This window comes from Lissotriton helveticus, chromosome 5_1 (genome assembly GCF_964261635.1).
Source record: "Lissotriton helveticus chromosome 5_1, aLisHel1.1, whole genome shotgun sequence".
In the NCBI taxonomy this organism is placed as follows: Eukaryota; Metazoa; Chordata; class Amphibia; order Caudata; family Salamandridae; genus Lissotriton; species Lissotriton helveticus.
The window spans coordinates 1,880,573,307-1,880,599,496 of NC_136065.1; the positions used below are offsets into that span (position 1 = coordinate 1,880,573,307).

The following is a 26,190-nucleotide window of genomic DNA, read 5'->3' on the forward strand; positions in this document are numbered from 1 at the left end:
TGTTCCGTCCTCCAGGAGTTTCTGGTGTGATTATTGGTTCGCAGACCCACCACCGGGGTTGGTATTGCTGGGGTATCTATTCTAAGGTAAGGAATCTATCACTAACGTGTCTCTTTCAGATGCACAAGTTACTACTTGTGTAACGATATATCTGTAAGAGACATTAGTTAGTGATAGATTCCTTACCGACCCACCCATCCTCCCCGTTCTGCAAACCGATATGTAGGGTTAAGGTCATCCCCTTTCAGGGCCCTAGTTTCATGGCACCAGCGTTGGTTCTATCATGGATCTGCGTATCTGGCGTGGAAAAGCTGTGTATCAGAACTGACGTCAGCGCGCGAGGGCGGCGTCTAAGTACTCCGACGACGTCATTCCGGCGCTGCCGACGACGGATGCAGAGCCGTGGATGACGCCTGCCGGAGCGCAGGGGTATTGCTACGCAAAATTTACCGGATCCAGTCTGACGCCTGGGGATATTCTAAGGTAAGGAATCTATCACTAACTAATGTCTCTTACAGATATATCGTTACACAAGTAGTAACTTGTGCTTCTATGGGAATTCACAAGGGCATATTATCAAGCCCATTACCGTCACTTTAGCAGCAGTTTCCTGCCGCTAAAGCGGCAATAATTTTAACGCCGTTCTTGATAATATGGTATACAATGAATTGTTTCACAGTTTATTAACCCTGCATTTGAATCTAGGCAATAGACAGTGGAATACTTAGGAGTTTTTATCTAACAAACTGTGTAGTTGGTGCAGATGGAAATGATACACTAGCAATTAGGTTTAAAATGGCATGTTAGGCAGGTCGTTGCAAAACGGCCAACCAAAAAGACATGCGCAGTTTAAACTTAAAGTGCCCTGCCCATCACTGCTTTCTGCTGCTGCCTAACTGGCAGCAGCAGAAATCAGGAAGCCCCACTCCTTGTCCTGACGTGTATCTTGGGACGGGGTTTTGAAAAATAAAATGGTATTAAACTAACTTTATTAACCTTTTTTTTCTATCTCTGAGGGCAATTTTTTAGTTGGGTGAGGCTCCTCCGCCACAACGGATGAGCTGTCCCTGATGTGCACAAGTCCATTGCTGTCAATATGCATGTGTATTTATCACTTGGCTAGAATGAACCAACTTGGTTCAAGAGCTTTCCCCAAAGAAGTTTTTGAGAGTTCTTATAATTGTAGAACACTTTTTTTTACACATTTAACAATTTAATACAAATAGTTGGGTTTGTTTTGCCCTTAATAGCCACCGGTAACTCTCCTGTAGGAGTTGTTACATTGTAGACACCCCAGCATGTGCAGAGCTTGTTCCTTCATGAGAGGCTTTTATTAGGTCTAATCAATTAGGGATGTATCATTCTCGTATTGTAAGTATTCTAACAGTAAGGAGCCCACCTGGTCTCAGAAAGTTGTAGTACTTCTCCGAAAAGCCTGGTTGCTAGGTTTTTTCACGTGCGTTAATTGCACTGCCTAGTCTATATACAGGTCGATCTTAGTTTGCAACCAGATTAGTGGACTATTTTGCAAACCTGTATAAATATATGTCTTTACATCGAATGCGCTACAACGCATTACATTACAACGCGGTTGTTACACGACTCCATTGTTACAACATGAACCATTACATCGCAAGTCATTACAACTACTTGCTGTAGGGGCGCGCTGGACTTAGGAATAGTATAATTTACTATCTAAAGCCTTCTGCCCTAACAGCAAGTCGGTGTAATGACTTGCGATGTAATAGTTTGCTTTGTAACAACGCAGTCATTGTAATGACTGCGTTGAAATGGAATGCGTTGTAGAGCATTTGATGTAAACAATGCTCCCACCTGTATGGCAGCTTTCACAGTGTTATAAACAGTGCAATTGCCAACTCCTTCACTCTGGTGCCAGCTTGTGCTAGATCACCCCTAATGAAAGGTTTCATCGGAAGGCAGCTATCAAAGTCCAGAGCTGTTGAACTTTTATTGTCTTTCCTTATGAATCTTTAATTATTGGTCTCTCAATGTTTTAAGTCAACGTTGTATTCCTGCACACAACATGATGACCCAGGTATAATTAAAGAAGGATCTGATTTGTGAGATTTCTGCAAGGCTAAAAGGAGGACATGAAATTTTGGAATTTGCGCAGTGGAGTCACATATGGACTTAGCATATGTGTATTTACTTTAAAATTATGCTCAACTGCACAAGCAATACTGCGGTTTAGTGTCTGATGCAAGCAGTGCTTATTCATCAGTATTGAAAACTTCATGATACCTATGCAATTGTCTTGTAGACAAGACATTAGGTATTAACTGGCAATATTGTAGGAATTCTTGTATTTTCAATGTAGAATCATACTCAAATTGTATATCAGCGCTGGACTGACTCGCAGCTCATTGCACCCAACTGACATTCAATACATGTGAGCTTGGGATGCTTTAGTTGCAGTCTCTATGGACGGTACTGGTGTTACCACAATTAGTTTATTTCCTTGGGTTGTGGTTCGCTCTTTAATGATTGCAATTTGTACAGCAGTGAGTATCTGCTGAAGTACACAAGTGTTAGGATCCTGACACTCAGGTGTCTCCTCTTCCCTGCTGATAGTTTTGTCCATTTTCAAGTCCTGGGGAAGAACGGGCACCTTTGTTGAGTCCACCTTATCGCGACAATCCTGTGAAGAATAGGAATAACGCTCATCGGAGGCTTGAAATCTCTATATCCTCTCTGCTCTGCATCTTTATAATAAAATTATGGCTTTTTTATTAAATACACCCTAAAACTTCGCACTTTTTCCTCGGTATCATTGTGACTTTAGTTTACTTTCTCTTGGAAGATTTTTGTTTCCTGCCCTAATTGTTAATTGGGGTTTCTGTGGTGTTGCCCCTAGGGTATCTCTCCTCCTGCAGACATGCACTCGAGAATTTATTTTGGGTAGCTCCCCTTTTTTCTGATCTTGTGGAGCAGCAGCGTACCATATGGCTAATTGCCAAAAGACAGCATTGCTTTTAATATTATCAAGACCAATCTCATCAACAGATCTGTTATCTATAAGCCTCATTCCTAGATATACTGCAAGTGAATATCTTGTATCTGTTTCAATACTTCTGGCCATACCGTAATCAGTGTACATTTGATATCCTGCTATTCGTAAACACATATTCAATATTCAGTGTTTATCCTATGGAGTGGAACGATAAAGCACTGCTTCTAGGGTTTTCCTTGCTAACCAGAACTTTATTTAATATGCAGGGCTGTATTTTGGATCCTTTACTTTATAATTTGTATCTGGTAGATTTGAATGGTCATCTAAGTGCAGCTAAAACTTTCCCTCTTAAAACTGCAGACAGTAGTCAGAACATTTTGCAGTATGCTGATAACACCATTTTAATGGACCAAACTGCAATAGGTTTAACAAAGATATTTGATTAGACTGGCAGATTTTTTTAAAGTTGACTAGCTCAGTATTGATACATCAAAACCCGAGATTTTAGTATTTGGTAAAAGAAGGATTAAGTATGATGCATGGTTCATGAACGGGCAGAAAGTTGAAAGGGTTTCCAAAATCAAATATCTATGGGCATGACTTAACGATCGAGGTCATCATCCTTCTGCACAAATCAAAGCATTAACAAATACAGCAAATGCAAAAATATCTTGGGCCTTGATGAAATGAAATTAAATAAATTGAAAGGCATTTGTAGAGCGCAAGCATACTCCAAAGAGTGTCTCGGCTGAATTGTAAGGTTGCTTGCTAAACAGCGCTGATCGTCCTATCAGTCTTGTTGAAAGAGCCGGGTTTTGAGTTTTTTCTAGAAGACACATAGCTCAGAAATGGAACGCAGTTGCAGGGGGAGTTTGTTCCAGGCCATCGAGCCAAGGCAGGAAAAGGATCTGCCTCTGGTTCTGGCACGGGGTATTTTAGGAATTTTGGCTAGAAAGCCCTGAGTAGACCGTAAATTTATGGGATGGGCATAAGCACAAATCTCCCTCCTGAGGTACACTGCTCCTTTCTCTTGAAGAGCTTTATGCGCCAGGACCAGCATTTTAAAAAGAATCCCCTTTGTGATGGGGAGACAGTAGAGCGCTTGCAAATTCAGAGTGATATAGGTTCTTGGAGCAAGGTTGAGAATCATTCTAACTGCCACATTCTGCATCACTTGAAGTATACTAAGGAAATATTCAGGAAGACCCAAGTAAAATACATTTCCATAATCAAGTCTGGAAGTGATCAGAGCCTGGATTACCGTTTACTTGGATTCTACAGACCGGGGAGGTAAGAATTTTTTCAGGGAGCATAGCAGCCCAAAACAGGAACCAACCAGTACCTGAATTTGAAGTTGGAAAGTCAGGGCACCAGGCCGTTTGCGAATGGTATGACCTTCACCTGAGTGTCTCAGCTAACACAGACAAAGGTGGGAGATAGGCATTGAGTAAGGTAGCGCTGAGTGTCAAACCTTGAAGCACTCCTACTGCCAACTCATGAATTGGGGATGATGGGTTTTTCCACACTTTTTGGCTTCTGTTATTCAAAAAGGCAGTCAACCACCTCAAGGCCAGGCCTCCAATCCCAATGGATTGTAGACGAGCCAGCAGTCTCTCATGGATCTTTCTGCAATCTGTAAATGTATTGACAGCAAACAGATGTCCACCCTCACATATGGCTCTTCTGTTTACAAAAAAAACTCCTATCTTTTTGGTTTGACTTTGATCAATTCCAATGCTACAGATGTCTTTTCCAGTTACCATCATATACGGTTCAGGCTCAAATTTGGTTTGAGTTTTATCTGACTTGCCAAGATTATTTACTCTATGTGCAATTTCTTTCTTTTTGTGTCAAGCTGAAACCAGCTTAGTCAGGATATATCAAGCATCTCTTTGGGTCAACATACAAGATAAGGAATCCGAAATGCATAATTTTATCAAGCTGTGATTGACCGGCTTACTGTTAAAAATCTCATGCAAATTACTTTACCACTGAAACGGCTCACATAAATATATTTGAAACCAGCAAGGTTGTTATCAGCTCATGATGGCCTGCAAGCCATCCGCAATAAGGCTCGTGCAAAACTATCTGTGGACCTTTATCAGCCACTAAACCTGCCATCATATTTATCATGCCCATCCAAACTTTTTGTGAAAACATAGGGGCATATTAGCAAGAACCTCGTTAAAATTATCGCTGTTTTAACGCCGATAATGGGCTTGATAATATGCGTTATAGAATTCCAATAGAAGCCAAGGTTTAATGTGCAGGACATCTAACCTGGGCTTCTATTGGAATTCTGTAACGCATATTAGCAAGCCCATTATCGCCATTTAAGCGGCAGTTTCCTGCCGCTAAAACGGCGATAATTTTAACGAGGTTTTTGCTAATATGCCCCATAATTACTTCACAGACGACTTGGTTTGATTACGCTGAAAGCATACAAGTATGGACAACTAGCAGTTGATCAGGATGTCCTCTGCAGGGGGATGTCGATCCACGACAGAGACTCTTTCTCACATCATCTGTCTCTCTCTACTGCCTCAGGCGTTATTGGCTAGTAACAATTTTTAGACAATTGGCCATAAGATCCTGAAAAACCGCAGTAAATGAATGCTTAAAGGGAGGACTCGTGTCAATAATCTGCCAAATGTATAACATTTGTGAAGTCTGCTATAAGGATGATGAAAGCAGTGGTTGTAAAGAACAATTGCTTTTGATGTGGGATGTTTGCACTTCGCATTAGTCAGGTATAATTTAACTGAGTCTCAAAAGGCAGTGAATCTTTTGCTGTTTTGCACCGCTGCTCTTGTACCTTCATTAACTACTTATTTTCTTTTCTTTTTTTTAGTGAACCAAGATGAGATTGTGTCTATGCTAACATTGCTTTTCTGACATGTACGCCCCATTTTTGCTATTATCAGTGGATTAACAGCTGTAGTCGGTATCTCAATGGTGTAGTATGTTCTGTCTGAACTGTCTGTATATGCTTGTAGCCTCAGTGTGCATCTCTGTAGTTTCTGCCATAGGGAGCTGGTCTCGTTCTGTACGTGTTCAGCATGTAGCAAGCACTGCCCAAGTTTGTGAGTGGAACGAAGTGTACCCTTTTGTACTACATATGGCTGAAACCATGCTTAATGTAAGTCATATGCACCTCAATATACGAAAATGGATTATATTGGGATGGGGGTCAATCTTGATATCGTTAATAAAGCTGCTGCATCATCAGCCTCTAGTTTAATCCAGGGGTAAAATACCTCAGTAGTACATACAGGAACTGTTCCTACCACAAACAGTACTTCTCACACACTTAATTTAAACCCCCTTGCTGTCAAATTAGAGTAACGGTCGGGAATGTTTTCCGCACTTTTAACCACTTGTAGGCCAATGCTCACAAAGACTCAGTCATGGTATTAATGATACAGGCTAATCCTTTGTTTCTGTTAAGCGCATAACAAATGCCAGTAGCAGTAGAGGACACCTTTTCAATTTCTGAGGATCAAACAAATACCTCTGGATATCTCCGGTTGCTTTCTGTGTGTGTGTCACTTGTCTCAAGTCCACAGGCCCTCAAGGGCCTTTAAGGTTCACACATCTGATTGGCCACCATGTTGTGGTCCTCCCAATTTGGGAGGGTACACACTCAGCTAGATCTCCTAAGGTCCAAGAGGACAATGCATGTTGCACCAGCTTCAAGGCCAGGGAGAAATGAGAGGTGTCTCTCACTTTTCTCTACAAGTTAGGTTCATCCAAATTCAGGGGCAGATTTACAAGCCCCATGCGACACTTTTACGCCGCCATTGCGTCACTTTTGTGACGCAGCGGTGGCATAATCCATGCGCCACGTTGCAACTTATTTTCAACTTGATGCATCTAGGCAGATGTGCCACTTTGTAAAGCCCTGCGCCACATGAAACCTGTGTCAGGTTTCATGTGGGCGTTCTGTCGCAGGGTGGGCATTCCCTTGCAGGAAAACCCCGTAAAACTGACGCAGTGAAATCTACAAGATTTCACTGAGTCAGTTTTACGACGCCGCTACGTCAAATTCTTACGCCTGCTTGCAGCAGGCATAAGGAGTGACCCACCACGTTAAATATGGGCGACCCTTGTGCATTGCAGGAGTTGCGTCGCGCTTGCAACGCGACTCCAGCAATGCGCCGCCCGTACGCCACAAGATGCGTCACGTTTTTGCCCCTCCTTGCACCATGGTGCGCGGCATTGTAAGTGCGACGCATCCGTGGTGGCGCAAGGGGGGGATTGCGAGACGCATCTCTTCTGGCGCATCCCTGCTGATTTGCAGAGATGCGCCAGAAGTTGTAAATCTGCCCCTTAGAGTATAATGAGTCAAACAACCCTGCCAGAGAAGCTCTTACCTGCAGGTGTATTTATACATGAGCAACCATCACCTCAATTCCCGGAAACAGCAGACACGCACAGTTATTGGTATTTGACAGCAGTAGGGGCCAGATGTTCTAAGCTCTTATTTAGCATTTTTTACTGTAAAAATACTTTTTCAGATGTACTAATAACATTATAGGAGTCAGATAGGTTTTTCCCATTCCTGAAAGGATTGCAAATAGATAGCAAATTGTTATCTGGAAGGGGCGTGCTGTAAGCATCCTTTTCAAATTCCAAATTGATATGTTTTGCAACCGAAATATGGTCGCAAATATTAAAAAGTTGTAGAGGCCTCAAAGGAGGTGGTAACCAATCCACAAAAGAGAAAGAGGTCTGTTTGGGACCCTTCCCCTTTGTGACAAAAAAGGTTTGTTGGCCAATAGGCAGTGGTCTAAAGGGCCACTGACAACTCTCAAACAAACATTAAAAAATATAATTTTTAAACGCAGCACCGTTTCCTTTAAGGAAAACGGGCTGCATTTAAGGCTGCATTTAAAAAAAGGTTGCTTTATTACACCCCCAGCAGGCCACCATCCCTCTGATGGCCTCCAATCATAGTGAGTCGCAATTTGCAACATACCTCATTAATATTAATGAGGTACATCGGATTGCCATCCACTGTGGTTCGGAATTTCAAGAACTGACCTATTAGTGCATAGGTTGGGTTTTAAAATTCTTTACTGGTTGCAAAAAAACTTTGCAAATTTCAATATTTTGTGACTATATATACACATACATATATTTGTTGTTAGCCTACTCATGGTCATTGTATGTATTAGCTAAACTCTTAGTAATGTTTCTACCTAATTTATGTCAAGCTTTGTAACCAACCCCACATACCTCAGAAAACAGTAGGCCTGCAGTCGGATAATGGCACCCTGCCATGTCCCCTCTGGAAATTAGTCTTCATGTCTGTCCCTTCCAAATCCTAGAGTCTCATTATTCCCTTTTCTTTGATCATACTCTATGGAGAGGGCAGGGGCAACTCAAATACAGCGTCATATATCAGTGCGAACAAGGCCTCTGTTAGAGACATGCTCGAAAGGTGAGAAAATGTAATCAGTGTTGCTTCCTTCCAGGCTTGTTCTATGTGAACAAACACAACAAGATGATGGACGGAGTGCTGAAACCTTTCACCCACTCACACCCTGTCAAGAGATCTGGGTTTAATCCATCATTCTTTTGTTCCCTATTCCACCCCAGTTTGGGCCCAGCCGTAAGCAAATCAGTCTTGACCCTGCTCCTCATGGGATCAGTCCAGCCCGAACTGCCAGGCCGGGTTGTCCCTGGACAGGAAGCATGAGTCCTGGGACCGGTTTTGGGGTATCACCCCTCATCAGCCAGCCTAGCTTGAATCTAGTGGCATGGTGAGCACAGAACCCACGTCTGGGCATACCCGTCCAACTCGGGGAGGGCGGGAGTCTGATTCTTTGAGTTCAACCGGCGATAAAAGAACAGATACAGGGCTGTGCCCTGTAGGCAGGCGTTGTGGAGTCTGGCGGCTAGTGTGCGATGGGAGATGGTGTTGAAGGCTGCTGAAAGGTCTAGCAGGATGAGGGCTGCAGTGTGGCCTTGGTCTAGAAGAGTGTGGATGCCATCCATGGCGGCTAGGAGGGCGGTCTCGGTGCTATGGTTGCTAAGGATTCCGGATTGAGAAGTGTCGAGGGTTGAGTTGGATTCTATGAAGTTTGTAAGCTGGTTATTGACAATCTTCTCTGTGACATTGGTGGTGAAGGGGAGGAGAGAGATGGGTCTGTAGTTCTTGAGGTCCATCGGGTCTGTGAAAGGCTTCTTGAGGTGGTGTTTGACTGCTGTGCCTTTCCAGTTGTCGGGGAAAATGCCTGTTTCGAGGGTGCAGTTGATTGTGCATCATAGTACAGGGGCTATGGTGGAGACGGCACTGTGGAAGATGTGTGGCGGGCATGGGTCACTGGGACCTCCGAAGTGTCTACTCCTCATGGTCTTTGCGGTGTCTTCCGTGGTGACAGGGGTCCAGGCGGTGATGGTCAGCTGTGTGGCATTGATGGTTGGTGGTTGTGTCTGTGCCTTTGTTCTGTTCGTCGAAGTTGTCGCAGAGAGTCCTGATCTTGTGATGGAAGATGGAGCTGAGTTTGTTGCAGAGGTCCTGGGAGGGAGGGACGTCAGAGGTTTTGATGGGGGACTTGGTGAATTCTTGCCTGATGTTGAAGAGTTCCTTCGAATTGCAGGAGTTGGAGAGGATTCTGGTCCTTGATGAAGTGCCTCTTCGTGGATCTGATGAGATGGTGGTGCTCTGTCATGGCATTCCTGTAGGCGGTAAGTGCTTCTGATGGTTTGCTGTTCCTCCATGCTTTCTCGAGTCATTGGCACGTGCGCTTGGATTTTCGGAGGTCCGTGGTGAACCAGATAGTTTTCGTGATGCGTAGTCTGTCGGAGTTCTGGAGGGGGGGGGAGTGTGTTTCGGCAATCCATCTGTGAAGTTCATCGGCTGCAGATTTGGCGTCGCTTCTGGTGGGGGAGGAGTGTGGCTGAGGGCAGAGTTCAGGTGCTCTTCGGTGATCTTGTTCCAGTTTATTCTTAATTAGTTTTTGCTCTTATGGGGCAATGACACATGTTGCCTCACTGTAATGTTATGCACCATACAGCAGAAGAGTAGGATTCTATGGGCCTCATCTGGTACATGTGCCAAGGTACTAGCAGTGCAGTTGAATCATTGGCAATTACCTTCAAAAGCCCAATCACATAGTCATTTGTAATCTGCATCTTGTTGTTCGCAGTTGTAGGCCAAATTACGTGTAATTTCAGGTTTGTTTGTGGGCTTCATCAGTCAGAGACACAGTGGATACCCATAGTCTTGGGAAGAAAAGGTGAGGCCCTAAGGTTGCCGCATTTTGTATTGATATGCAATAGCACTGGTTAGTTGTGCCACATATGAGGTTTGTCATTTCAGTAATATTGTATGATTGTGCAATAGACACAATATTCCTTTGGGCATTGTGGACCTTCAGCATACCAATGTGCATTTATGGGGGCACATCTGTCCATACATGAGGCTGCACTCTGTTTCTGCTCTGACATAAATATGTGTATGTATATCAAACCTTCTTTCTTTAAGGGCAGTACATCGAAATATGTTCAGACTGTTAGGTACACATTTATCACTGCAACTGACCAATCACTGTCTCCTGAGAAGTCATATGATGCCAATACTTTAAATGTGGGCTAGAAACATGTTAAGGTTCTGTGATGCATAGCGTGGTCATTATCATATGTCAATGTGGTGTCAAGGTCTTTGATACTGGCAGCATAAACTTATACTACAGAAAATCTTGAAGTTCATTATTTTCCAATTGACTGTATGTTGGTATTGTCTGCTTAATTATGTGTTTTGGGTTATATTGATACGTTATACATTTCAGGTACACTGGCAACAGTTATCAGCCAGCGCCAGAGAAGGAATCTGGTGGTACTTGTCCAGGTGAGTGCAGTTTTAAAATGGGGGACTCCCATTTCTGCGTGGTGACAGTACCCCATATGTGTTAGTCAATGCTATGATATCAGCACTTTGCACCTTTTATTGCCACATCTCTTAACACTGCATGCATAGAATCTTGTAATTGTGGTAATTGGTATAACAACATAAAAACATACAGTGATAATGTTCAGCGCTACTCGTTAGAAGGGCTCAGAACGGAGATACACATTTACACCATTGAATTTTCGGAAGGATAAGGTGGGTGCTGTATTTTATGACATTATGATAAAATAATTGGACTTCATTAATTATTTACTTAGGTGTCATCCATCTCTCTCACATGATGACTATATGAAATTGGGTTATTGGTTGGGGAGGTCAGAAGCTCCTCTCAGGCAACTACAACAATCCTTACCAGGGTGAACTTCAAGTCACTAAACTAACCTGTGCTTAACCCTTTGGTAGCTTTACACAAAGCAGTCAGGCTTAACATAGAGGCAATGAATGTGTAAAGTAATAAAGTCAAAACACAACATAAGAAAAACCCTAAAGAATCTAGAAAAAGAGTACATTTCAATAAATACAATGATACCAAAATGACTAAACGCCAATCAGTAGAACCAGAGATATAAAATTTCAAAGTTTTAAGTAGATATAGTGCCTGAAAGCACAAAACGCCACTTTTGGTCATCTAAAGTAAAGTAAAGTCCACATTTGTAAAGCGCACAATCACCCGTAAGGGTCTCTAGGCGCTGGGGGCCGTCGGGAAGATTAAGCGAGCTATTGCCCAGAGTCACATGGTGCTGGGCTAACCTGCCGCCGGAGCCGGGGATCGAACCGTGGTCCCCAGATTCCAGCGTCGGTCGCCCTGGCCGCGGCGCCACACCTCTTCGCCATGTAGTCGTGCTAGACTGAGGTAAAGTCATAAGTTCAGACCAACTGCAATGGAGTGTGGAATGGACACAGGGACCAGGTTAGTATAGCTGAAAAACCCACCTTCCCACTGGCACTTAGCCATACCGAATGGTTTTGTGGTTGCCAACGTGGATAGAACAAGGGCAAAGGGTGGACGAATTGTGATAATCTACCAATCGCTCTACAAGCTTATGAGCTCTCCAGATTCTATAGCTGGTGCTGAAGCTATGTCGTTTATGTTTAAACTAAATAATTTAGAACTGTTTTCAGGCCTACTAATATACAGATCCCCTGGCCCCAGATCCCCTTCTCTATCTCGCTCCAGACATATTTGGAGTCCTGCTTAGATTCAGAATTTTTCACCATATTGGGGGACTTTAACTTTTACCTGGAAGATAATAACAACCCTGACACCTCCTGTCTACTTGACAAACTTGCGAGCTTTGACTTAAACCAAATCATCTGTGCACCTACTCATATAGCAGGACGCACACTTGATGGGATCTGCACTAATAATCCAAGAATAGAGGTCAACAAAGTCTGCACTATGCCCTGGTCAGACCACTTGGCGGTTCATTTTACAGTTGCTTCGGCAACGGCAGTCAATGGACGCAGAATTAGATCTTTCCTTGGCAAACATTGTGCACAGAAGTTAGTAAACAAAAGTGATCTTGTTTTTACACTTGAAGATAGGCCTGTGATTCCAAATTACGCAAATCAAGCTGCCTTGGAATTTAATAACTGGTTGAATACAGCCGCTAACATGGTAGCACCAGAAAGAATTTTACGATACCGACAAAAAAGGGCGTCGTCCCCCTGGTATTCGAAAGATCTCAAATTATTAAAAATTAAATGTAGAAAAAAAAGAGCGTGTTTGGAGATCTCATTATGATGTTGCACAAAAGAAAGCGTATTGTGCAGTGCTTGAAGACTATGAAAATGCAATTTTTCAGGCAAAAACGGCCTATTTTACTAATAAAATTCCACAGGCCAGGAATTCCCCACAAGAATTGTTTAACACAGTCTCTGCACTACTGAAATGCCCACGAGATGTAACCTTCATACCTGACCAAAAGTTCACAGATAAACTGGCGAGCTTCTTTCAATCAAAGGTGCAGTCTCTTTATAATGACCTTTTAGTGCAGCAAAGGAAACAGGGGGAAATGCCCTAGCGCAAATTGATCTCAGGGTCATGCACTGCAGCTTATCGCAAATCTCAATACTGTCAGAGGATAAAGTGGCAGATTTGCTGTTAAAAATCAAATCGGGATCTCCCTTGGACCCTTCCCCACCGCATGTACTACATCTGGCCCCAGAGGAGATAAGTCTATCCCTATCTCCGGTATTAAATCAAGCTTTGACTTCAGGAGTCTATCCCACAATGTGGAAAAAAGTTTGTATCCGTCCCCTTCTAAAAAACCCATGCTGGATCCGCAAAACGAGAAAAACTACCGCCCTATCTCATGTCTACCTCTGCCTGCCAAGGTTCTGGAGAAGGCCATGAACTCTGAGTTAACTTCCTACTTGGAGAGTAATTACATTCTCGACGATACTCAACGTGGCTTTAGTTCAAAGCACTCCACGGAGACAGCATTGATTATGGCAGCAGAGCAAGTACGTAGGGTAATGGATGAGGGAGGAAGGGCTATACTAGTCCTGCTTGATCTAACAGCAGCCTTTGACACCGTTAATCATGCGGTACTAACAAAGGCTACAGGACATTGGTATTAGTGGTACAGCTCTTGCCCTCCTCACTTCTTTCCTGGCGTCTAGGAAACAAATCATCTCTTGGGACGGATATCAATCGGAGGAAATTATGCTCCCTGGTGGAGTCCCTCAGGGTTCTGCCCTCTCCCCCACACTTTTCAATATTTATGTTGCCTCTCTGGCTAAATTAATAAAAGATCACGGCTTTTCGCTGGTGTCATATGCTGATGACACTCAGCTTATTGTGTCTGTAATTCATCCGGTGGAGGTTATGGCAGCTCAATTTTCTGAGTGTACATCTGCCCTGATGACATGGATGAACTCTAACTTTTTGAAGTTAAACACCAACAAAACTGAAGTTTTAGAGTTCGGCCAGAAAACTTCGATCTGGAATCAGCTATGGTGGCCAACCACTGCTGGTGATTGTCCCGTGCCAGTGAACAAAGTCAGGAACCTTGGCTTTCTGTTCGATAAAGATCTCACCTGGGCTGCTCAGAATAATCAATTGTCATCTGCCTGCTTTTTTATGTTAAGAGGTCTGAGAAAGATCCTTCCATTCATTCCCTTTTCCCTGAGGAAAACAGTTATAATTGCCACGATTCTATCTAGAATCGATTACGGGAATGCTCTCTATTTCGGAGCTGGTGCTGTGCAATTCTCTAAACTCCAATCAATTCAGAATGCGGCTGCCAGAGTGCTGCTCAAACTTTCTAAACACCACCCTACATCAAACAGCATAAAACAACTTTATTGGTTTCCTGTCCGACAACGCGTCGACTATAAGACGCTTTGTCTGGTACACAAAGCCTTGTTTGGTGGTGGTGCCAAGGATGTACAATCTATGTTTTCCCGTTACCTGCCAACGCGCTCCTTAAGGTCAGCTACTCAGGGTTTGGTCAAACTTCCCAAGATAAAAAGAGTAAGGTGTGGAGGAAAACGCTTTTCCTTCCTGGCATCTAAGCTTTGGAATTCAATCCCCGTACGTCTTAGAATGATATCTCACCGACTGGTTTTCAGGAAGGAAATTAAAACCTGGCTCTTTTCTCAGCATTAATTCAGTCAACGTCATGTTCAGTTTTATTTCATGTAGCGCCAAGACGCCTCGGCATTAGTGTGCTCTACAAATACCCTCAGTCAGTCTCAAAATCCAATGTGAAGATTTCCAGTGGAGGAGGCCGTGAAGAGCAGGTAGAGCATTGCAGATGGTCATCCATGTAGTACAAAGATCCAGTCCAGCTGTTGCTGGAGCTTTTCATTGGTGGTCACCGTGGGCTGTCACAGCATGAAGTGCAGATCTCGCATTGTCGGTCATAGCAGACGGCTGAGTCTTGAAGCTAAAGGGTACGTTCAGGGTCGCAAAGAGCCCAAAGCTTCAGGATTTAACCAACAGGGTACAAGCAGGTCAAGGTGCATGTCTACACAGGTCCAGTACAGCAGGTCAGCTGGGCAGTTGAAGGGAGGACTCTGGAGCTTGTTGTGTCTCAGTCACTCATACAGGAGGTCAGCCAACTGATCCTTGGAGACACTCAGGTAGCCTGGGATAAAGGCAGCAGATCTAGTCTGCCTTTCTAGAGAGCAAGGCAGTCCTCAAGCAGGGTAACCCTCTGTGCATCAAATTAGTCATCAAGCAGCAGGGCAATCCTTTGAGGGAAAGGCTGTCCTGTTACATTCACAGGCCCAGGAGTGGACTGACGGCAGGCTCAGGAGGTCCAATATTTATACCTGGTGCTAACCTTTGAATTGGAGGGAATCCCTATACTGCTCCCACGTCTGGTTTTGGAAAGTTCTTCTCTCTCCCTGTCAAGGATCCAATAGGTTTGGGGTAACAAAGGACAAGTGTCATGTTAATTTTTGTTTGGTGGAAGCAAGTCCTTTCAGGTGTACGTAGGGCAAGGCGCAGCTCCTCCTCCTGCCATCCTGTCCATATCTAGTCACCTATTGTGTCCCTGCCTGGGAAGAATATACAAACCCCTACACCAGAGCATTCGCAACCATGGGACCCAAGATATTGACCGAAGGAACAAATGGTTAGGACACGAAAATGTAAACTTTCTAAAAGTGGCATTTTAAGAATTGTGTCTTCAATTCTGACATTACCAATAAAGAGGACTTTAAATTACTATTTATTTGTTTCTAAACAGCATATCTCTATCTGTCATCAATCTAAGTATAGCACCTACTAAATGTAATAAGGTAAACTAGTGTTAGTCAACAGGAGAGATAGGGTTTGCATCAGTGAAAAACGACTTTAGGAGTTTTTCACTGCTCAGATATGTAAAACTTAAACCCACATGTCCGACTTTTTAAATACAATGCACTCTGCCCTATGTGCATTAGGGATAATTTATGGGTGACTTGTATGTATTAAAAAGGAAGGTTTAGGCCTGGCAAAAGGTTTACTTTGCCAGGCCGAAATGGCAGTTTATAACTGTGCTACAACCTGTATTGGCAGGCCTGAGACATGTTTTAAAAGGTTACTTTAGTGAGTGGCACAGTGAGTGCTGCAGTCACACCAGTGGCATTTAGTTTACAGGCCCTGAGTACCAGGGGCGTAACACAGGCCCACGCATCCCCCGCAGTGCGGGGGGGGGGGCTCACGCTCAAGGGGGCCCCCTCAGCACTGCACTTCGGCCTGAGAGCTCCTAATAGAGTCCGGAGGGGGCCCCTCCACGTACCTGGCAGGGGGGCCACCTCAATTATCGTTACGCCACTGCTGAGTACATGTAGTACCACCTACTAGGCACTTACAAATAAATAGAAATGTGCCGATTAGGTGTAAGCCATTTTTACCTTTGGTTGAAGGGGAAACAATCACTTTAGCACTGTTTAGCAGTGGTGAAGTGCTAGAGCCCTAAAGCCAATAAAATAAAATTCAGCCATCAGGAGGTGTGAAGGCAAAAGCTGTGGGTGAATACCACGCCAAAGCTGTCAGGTCTAATACTGACTATCACTTGCTACGCTGCTCTATGCATTGCAATGGATTCTAGTGGAAGTAAGTATATTTATGTAATTCTATACTATAGCCTTATAGCCCACCATAGAGGGCTATGCCGGCTATTAAAGGCCCTCTCCAGCGTTAAAGGGAGAGGGACTTTAATAGCCGGTATAGCCCAGCTACGAAGGGCTATAAGGCTATTAGAACATTCTGCCACTAGAGGGCAGACTGTTCTAACAAAAAAACCAAAGCCTTATGGGAGCGTGAAGCTCCCTGAGGCTCCCTGAAGCCTTTGTTCACAGCCAGAGCTGTGAACAAAGAAACATTGGAATGTTGGAGCTCCAGGCTTATACCAGCCATTATAAGCCCGGAGCACTCCATTGTTTTCAATGGAGCTCCCAACATTCCAATGTTCTAATATAGCCTTATAGCCCGCCGTAGCAGGCTATACCGGCTATTAAAGGCCAGCTGAATCGTTAAAGGCCCGAGCCGAAGGCGAGGGACTTTAACGAAACAGCGGGACTTTAATAGCCGTATAGCCCTGCTACGAAGGGCTATAAGGCTATTAGAACATTCTGCCACTAGAGGGCAGAATGTTCTAACAAATTAAACAAAGGGTTCTCGATATAAATCCCCTCGAACTTCGAGAAGCCTTTGTAGAACATTGAAATGTTGCTCTGCGGGCCTTTACCGGCCCGTAGAAGCAGGGAGCACACCATTGTCAGCAATGGAGCTCCCAACATTCCAATGTTCTAATACACGTTAATGTAAGAGTTTATCAATCGGGGATGTCTGGAAGTTCTGGATACAGATTTGTTAATAGTGGTAGCGCCAATTTGGGTTGTAGATTACACAAATTTCCGCAAGTGTGGGAGGATAGTGCCCTGAGTCCTATTGAGATACGTCCATATCTTCTTTTTGAACCTTGGTTGGCAGGTAATCTATGCACTGGGTGTTTCGGAGCTTGCTTGATGGAATATCATTTTTAGCCAGCTCCAACATGCACACCGGGCCCTTGTTTCACAAAACATTACGTGTGATGCTCAGCACGTTTTCTTTGATCTTGGCTTCCAATGAAATCTAGAGAAGAGTTTTTCAAGTAGATAGGATGTGGCATTTTATGGAGCTGTTCAGTTACGTAAATGCTGAATTTTCTCCATCGGCATTAAAGCACCATCTATGTCATCATGCCCAGAGATCTATTTCTGGCATTTGATGCAGAGATGAGTATTTTATACTGTACTGCTTACTAAAAATATCTGGCGAATAGCTTTCCTTCTGAGGGGGCAGGACTGATTTTCAGCTCCTCTAGATTTTTGGGGTGCAAATTGTTCAATGAGTTTACTGACATTGATCTATTGTGATTAATGTAGCTGCACTGAAAGGGTTATCAGTAACGTGTGAATATGGTACACCTAATGAGTCAGTAATCAGAGGCCAGATAGTGAGATGCACATGAATATAAAGAGAAACTTTTAGGCAAGAATGTTTCTTTGGATGAGGCTAATCCAATTGGCAATGAAGTGGAATGTACAGCAATGTGATAATAGAGTGCTCTTTTATAGCAAAAACGAATGAGATTGAGGAACTTGAGGTAATCAGTAGTGACCAAAAAGGAAGATGAAAATTGACAAAATAAAAGTGTAAAAGCATGTAATTATCATTTCAGAGTGATAAAAGGTTATGAGGGTGGGAGCAGGGGCGGCTGGTGACATTTGAAAGTGGTTGGGCGTAAACTAATTTGCATATTGCACCGCAGCGAGCGAGCCCGAACCACCTTGCATCCATACATACATCATTAATGCATCCACCCATCCTGCATCCATACATCATTCATTCATGCATCCAGCCATCCATCCATCAACCCATCCATCCTGCATCCATCATTCATTCATGCATCCACCCACCCATCCATCATCCATCCTGCATCCATCATTCATTCATGCATCCACCCATCCATCCATCCACCAATTCTGCATCCATCCTGCATCCATCATTCATGCATCCACCCATCCATCCATCCTGCATCCATCATTCATTCATGCATCCACCCATCCATCCACCCATCCATCCTGCATCCATCATTCATTCATGCATCCACCCACCCATCCATCATCCATCCTGCATCCATCATTCATTCATGCATCCACCCATCCATCAATTCTGCATCCATCATTCATGCATCCACCCACCCATCCACCCTGCATCCATCATTCATTCATCCACCCATCCATCATTCATCCTGCATCCATTCATGCATCCACCCATCCATCCACCCATCATCTATCCTGCAACCATCATTCATGTATTTTTATGACCATATAACTTGCACACAGCTTGTCAGTGTTCAATACCAGTCTCCAGCACCAATGATACATGATTAATATTAATTGTTTTTAAAACATGTATTTATTCGACACCAATTTCACACCTTAGTCGGAACATCATTTGTATTTGTTTTTTAAAATATCTATTTATTTAACACCAAAGTAAGTCATGTATACATTTTTATGGCTCGATAAGAGGCTCGAACCTGGTTTCCCAGCACCAAAGTCGGCCGCGCTAACCGTCAGACCACATCCTCTCCCCTTTGGTGTGGCCCTGAAGTTTTGATGGTACATATTCACACCAAAGTCATGTATACATTTTTACAACTTCACACCAAAATCGGAACATACATATTGAGCCCAAAGTCATGTATACATTTCTACAACTGAACTACACACCAAAATGGGAATCCCCGCTTTCTCCCATGCGAGCTCATTTTGTAATGCGCTGATAGTCACTAAAGAGGGCAGCGTCTGATGCTGCATGGACTTAGGAGGCTGTACTCTGCAGTGTGAGGTGGTGCCTGAGATGCTGAGGACTTAGCGAATTTATGTTTATGTTATGTTATGTTTATGCACCTCCCGTGACACACCTCACCGCGCTCTGCATTGGCAGACACGGCGAAGGAGCCACGGGCACGCTTTGTGACTGCTAAGAGGTCGCTTTATTGTCGAGGCAGAACAGTGCTAACTTTTGTGCTCCAAACTTGAGTCCTTACTTTTCCCGACCACTGTTCCATGAAATAGGCCCACACAAGAGGCAGGAGCACCATAGTGCACATTCATTATTTATGTGGCGGTGATGGGGTTCGGCGGGGCCGTATCCTAGCACTCTGAATTCTGATCATACCTGAGTTGAGTGTGAACGCCGGGTCTCCCTGACCGAGCGGTTCCTTCGGTACTTGTCGTATTCCTGGGTCCGGTCAGGTCAGAGGTCAAGTCTTCAATCAAACCCCATAACAGAGGCCGCAGTACGAGGGAGGGAGAGAGAGCTCTGCCGTCTGCTGTCTTGTTTTCGTCAGTCAGATTCCTTCAGACAGTGGTGAGTTTTTGGATACCGAGGCAGTAGCCTCATTACTCCACATTCATTTCGAATTTTTTAGTCGCTGTTTAGGTTGTCTTATTGATGTGTGACTCTTTGTCACAGTTGGGGTTGTATCACATGGTCAGCTCAGTGATGGGCCGCGGGTAGCGGTCAATATAGTTTGCAGAATTGTCAGCATGTTTCCTCAGAGAGTCTCGTCTTTGTCTATCAAGTACCTTCTGATAGTGTTGAGTTTTGGGTGCCTGCCGCGGCGATATGCCATCTGGCAGCGGAGAGCTCTGCCCCCCCAGACAGGGGGTTATGTACCAATGGCTATGTATTGACCAGCCAATCCTGACGTGTATGCAGCGCCAGGATTGGCTGGGGGGGCACCATGACTCCTCGCCCAGTGTGTAACCCCGGGGGCTGCGGCCCGCCCCCTGGTCCCTCTCTAAGGGGGAATTCACAGGAAAACGATCTGCGCATGCGCGGGCATGTTGTGCCCAAAAATACACTTGCGCAGCTGCAGCAGGCCCATCCTCCCCTAACCCCCCCCCCCCACCTGGGCACTCCGGGAAAGTCGGGTGTCTCCCGGTTTCGCGGCTGGCAGATAGCGCGATTTTTAAAAATATTTGTATTTGGCTTTTAGTGACGACGCGCTACGCCCCAATGGACGCACCGCGCCTGCGTGGGAGTCCTGTATCTACTGAATCTAGTGCATCCCATGTACGAAATTGTATTTGGTGAAACTGAGAAAAAAGGGGGCAGTATACTGATGTGCACAAATTTAGACCAATTCCTCATCTTACGAGAGAAACTCTCATCAGAGTATTAGACAAACTGTTATCAGATGATATTATAGAACCTATTCAGGCCTGGGAATGATTGTCCCCTGTGGACGTAGCCTAAAAACCAGCAGAAAAGAGTGTGTGTGTGTGTGTTTGTGAATCTTTGTGTAATCAATAGGTTTATGTGGATTGACTAACAACCTTTACTGGACATATCCGAAATTAAAGATTTTTACAAATGTCTGCTGCATACCATCAGATTAATCTACATGAGGATTCCAAGCGTAAATCATTTTGGCGATACCGCTATCACTGGCCACCTCAGTGGCAGTAGTATCCAGACAGTCATGCAAAGAATCTTTGAGAGGATGAATAATGTATAGTGTTCCCAAGATATCCTTGTAAAGGGCAAGACAAAACAGGAACAGGATTAGATGCTCAGGAAAGTCATGGAGAGAATAAAAGTTTCAGAAATTACAAAAGAAGACAAAGTACCAACTTAAAGTTAAGCCAGTTACCTAGGGCATATGATCTTAGAAGCAGGGATCAAACCCAATTTAAGTGTAAGCGAAGCAGTAAGAAAAGCACCCTGGGCCAAGATCTAAGAACAGCTGAATGGCTGACTATCGTTCGACGTATGCCAAAAAAGTAAGCGAATGAGAGGCTTAATGTGAATGCTGCATTTAGAATAGGAAAGTGAATGTGACAAAGCATTTAAGAAAATATAACCATGGCTACTATGTTATGACAAAGTAAGGTTGATGGTAGGACAAGTATAACTGATGCTTCCAATATTGGAATAGACTCAAGAAAGCATAGTTGGATTTGCATGGAGAGCACTGAAGGGAGCAGGTTTATTGTATTCGGTGAGTGTGCAATAAGCATTTAGCTGTTGTTGGAAGATCAAATATTTCAGATATTTTGAACGGTGATTGCCTTTCTCCATCAATGGAGATCACAGACCTCTATAATAAAGGTGGTTAGTGTTTGGAATCCCACTTACACAATCAGCTAATACATGTTTAGACGATTTAGATAAACAAGAGTACAATTAACATTCATAACACTTGTTACATCATGTTATTGTTATACCTTATATTTTTCTTAAGGCCATGTTCATTATAAACAAGAAATGATTCTTTACACCTTGTCTGATATATATTTAATCATGTAGGAAAGTGTTTTTTCAATACCTAATTCGGACGAAAGCACTTTAACAAGGCATGAGAAATTAAATGATCTCTTCAATATCGGAGTTCAGCACTCTACTGATGAAAGATGAACGATGAACTTCCACAAAGTGTTGAGAGATGCATAGAGTTTCATAAACAGCATTTGTTGTAACTTTTGTCCTACCTGAGCTAGACACTGTGTTTAGAATGCTGTAGACTGGGTAGTAAATGATGGCTTATGGTAAAAATGCAGCAAATCCAAATGTATTAGCAATTTACTGTGGCTACAGATTGCAAAATGCAAGTGATCCAGCAGTCGATTAACATATTAAACTAAAGGTTTCCTAGTTCCTTCCCTGCCTTGTTGTTAGACGTGCTTGTAGTAGAATGGAGCACTCTGGTGTGTCTCACATATCCACGTAGTAAAAGAACTGGCTAGCTAATCCATCAAACATCGAGATGTTTCCCTCTTTGCTTCACTAACTGGCCATTTTGATTATGCTTTGTTCCTGAATTACGGGTGGAATGGTTCTCCTCCCAACCATACAAACAGACCAACCGGCTTTTCAGCATACGTAGTCCACAGGTTGATTCATTTTTCCACGGACCACTGAAAAATCAGTGGTGCTATCTATGCTGTAAATTTGTTTCCATGCTTCACTCTTACATGTTTGTACTTGAGAAAATGTGATATGATTGTATGCAATATAGGCAGTTTCATTATATACAACTGTATACAATTACAATGTATACATTTATAAATAAAAGGTATACAATACAATTGCATTGTATTCAATGCATATTAGCTTTGTACATGTTATTCACAAGACCATTTTACAAGCCTTATGACTAATAAAATAGTTGACTGCTGTAAATTCGAATGACATACATTTTCACTAAGCTATTTAAATATAATTAGCATAAGCTGCACCCATGATCGTCATTGGACATATCCTTTTCAAATGCAACGTCGGAATTGTTCTACAGATTGAAGTCAAAAATACTTACCGAGAACCTCCAATAACATTCCCACAAAGCTAAATGGAGTGCAAACATTAATTTGAAACTTTAAAGTCTTTAGAACAGTAAGTTCTGATTGAAGTATTTCTTCTTTCTTGAAGGAGAAGCCAAGTGATTGGATAAACTTAAGGGCTGTTTTATTGTTGACCATCTGGATGAAAAGAGATCATTAGTGTCATTCAATTATAGACATATCTACTAAACCTTTCTTGCACAATGTGCTTGTAATTAAAACAAAAACATTTTTTTTATCTATAGCTTTGTTTTGTAAAACTTGTACTGCATCAAATTACTATTCAACTGGAAATCTTAGAAATTCTAAATTTTTAAGCAATTGTGAGCTGACACTGACAGATATTTCGAGACTCTTTAATAGTGAGTGAGGCATGAATAGTAAACCCGTTAATTTATTTCTTAGAGACTAACTGTAATAAAGATATGTAGATGTTGCAGGTAGACACAAATTGGGCAATTTGGGACACATGTACAACTGTTTTTAGGGGTCACAAACTGGAAATCGGGCCGTTTGCGATCGCTGAATAGGTCTGTGGCATGTACAAACCCTATTTTGCCAGTCAGTAACCTCTAACCGACTCACAAAATAGGGTTTGTGACTTTTTGCGTCGCTTCCTAATAGCTATTCGTAGTGCCATGTACGAATGTTTTGCGACCGAAATGCAGTCTCAAATCATTCGCATTTTACCGGCAATGGAAAGTTGGTGGTAAACCAGTCGCAAATAGGAAAGGGTCCCCAAGGGACCCCTTCCACTTTGCGAATGTTGGTGCAAATATTTTAATAGTGAGTGAGGCATGAATAGTAAACCCGTTAATTTATTTCTTAGAGACTAACTGTAATAAAGATATGTAGATGTTGCAGGTAGACACAAATTGGGCAATTTGGGACACATGTACAACTGTTTTTAGGGGTCACAAACTGGAAATCGGGCCGTTTGCGATCGCTGAATAGGTCTGTGGCATGTACAAACCCTATTTTGCCAGTCAGTAACCTCTAACCGACTCACAAAATAGGGTTTGTGACTTTTTGCGTCGCTTCCTAATAGCTATTCGTAGTGCCATGTACTAATGTTTTGCGACCGAAATGCAGTCTCAAATCATTCGCATTTTACCGGCAATGGAAAGTTGGTGGTAAACCAGTCGCAAATAGGAAAGGGTCCCCAAGGGACCCCTTCCACTTTGCGAATGTTGGTGCAAATATTTTTTAAGAGCAGGCAGTGGTCCCACAGACCACTGCCTGTTCTTGAAAAACGAAACGGAAACGTTTTTTTTTTTTTTTAAACACATCTCATTTTCCTTTAAGGGAAACGGGCTGCATTAAAAAAAACTGCTTTATTGAAAAAGCAGTCACAGACATGGTGGTCTGACCTCAGCAGGCCACCATCCCTGTGAGTGCCAGCCATTCCCAATGGGTCAAAAATTGCAACCTGCCACATGAACATTAATGAGGCAGGTCCCTTGCGATCTATTTGGGCATCGCAAACATTGTCTCAACGCGAGTCTGAAAAAAATCACAATTTGTGACTCGCAAAATGGAATGAATGGTCAAACATCTTCCCCATTGATAATTAGTTTTCTTTTTTATCTTAGGAAGAAACTTTCGAAAAATGTCTTAGGACGACTCTAGAAAGTGAACACATTGACATGTTTGACAAATGTTTGCTTCAAGAAAGCAGTCAATACTTAACATGAAGAACAGTTTGTGTTCTTTATTTTAATTACCTTAGCCTTACTTAAACAGGAGACACGAACCATTGGAGTTTACTTCCTAATATTGTAGATCTACACAGTCAGCCCCCATCCTAAGTAAAATAAATAAAACAATTAACTTGCCACATTTGATATCTGTAATATCACACTGTAGCCCCAGCGCAGACGTGTATTGATTGTAGCAAACTGATAATGTCCAAATTACCTCTGTTATATGGTATGTGTGTCCTATCATCCCATTCCTAATTGTAAGGACTCTCCGCCACCTGTTTCTTGAGCTGATCTTGAACAGTCTAAATCTGATGAATTGTGCATCCACTCATTGTCGGTCTGGGATTTTGATAGCACACCTATCAAAATAGAGCTATTGCTAACAATAATCATAAAGGGGACTTTATGTCCTCACCTTTTAACCAATGGCTTTCTTCAACCAATCTCCTTCAACCATTGGATCGAGACCCTGTCAATTAAGTCTTGGCTCAGCCTAGTGAACTATTAATCTCTCAACTAATATAATTGCCTGTTTGGGTGTATCTGTCAGCCTCCATCCAGCACTTGCATTGAACTGCATGAGGGACTCCATTACAATTAGATAATTTGCATTAGTAGATGCCTCTCTGTCCGCTCCTTCTAGATCCCTATTTAGTATCTCGCTCCAATGTGATATTAGTGCATACATTGGTACATTCAATCAATCAGCATTTGTATAGTGCAGCACTTTCAGCCCTAGGTGTATCTGGGTGCTGTGGATGTGACGTCTCCTGTCGACAAGCCAAGTCAGACGAGCAGAAAGAGGAACAAGCATTTACAATGCAATGGTCTCGGCATTATTAAAGGTAGAGCTATTGGCATTGTTCATGACATTTTTTTTAAAATCATAAATAAATGGTATTGTCATTTACATTGCCAATAGCTTAATCGTTAAATAAATGGCATTGTCATTTACAATGCCAATAGCTTAATAGCTCTCAAATGCATGACCTATTGCATTTACACCCACACAGAGCCACCCACACAAAGCCACCCACACACATACAGAGCCACCCACACACACAGAGAGCCCCACACACACCCACACAGAGCCACACACACAGAGAGCCCCCCACACACACACAGAGCCCCCCAAACACACACACAGAGTCCCCCACACACACAGAGCCCCACACACACACACAGAGCCCCACACACAGAGCCCCACACACAGAGCCCCACACACACCCAGAGCCACACACACACCCAGAGCCACACACACACCCAGAGCCACACACACACCCAGAGCCACACATACACCCAGAGCCGCACACACACACAAACCCAGAGCCGCACACACACACACACCCAGAGCCGCACACACACACCCAGAGCTGCACACACAAACACACACCCAGAGCCGCACACACACACACACCCAGAGCCGCACACACACACACACCCAGAGCCGCACACACACACACACCCAGAGCCGCACACACACCCACACCCAAAGCCACACACACACACACCCACACCCAAAGCCACACACACACACACCCAAAGCCACACACACACCCACACCCAGTGAAAGAGTTGGAAATTGGGTGAGGGATACAGGGGAACCTTCAGCCAAGATATCAAGGTTGGCTATTTTGAGAGGAACCCCATCATCCAGGGAAAGTCGTTGAGCTTCTAAAGAAGTATGGATATCCGTGATTTTATTATAGAAAAAATCCGAGATGTTATTACAAAGATCTTGCGAACTCACCACTGGATCTGGA

General features: G+C 43.3%; 1 protein-coding gene across 5 annotated transcripts in view; it reads right to left on the minus strand.

The window, feature by feature from the left end:
• The window catches only part of CNTD1 (cyclin N-terminal domain containing 1), a 197,534-nt gene that overhangs the window by 85,409 nt on the left and 85,935 nt on the right, over positions 1 to 26,190 (minus strand). For all 5 annotated transcript variants that reach the window (XM_078645358.1, XM_078645354.1, XM_078645353.1 and 2 more), the window contains one exon: positions 22,700 to 22,862. In XM_078645358.1, coding sequence (XP_078501484.1) covers positions 22,700 to 22,862 — 163 coding nt within the window. The remainder of the gene's footprint in view (positions 1 to 22,699; positions 22,863 to 26,190) is intronic.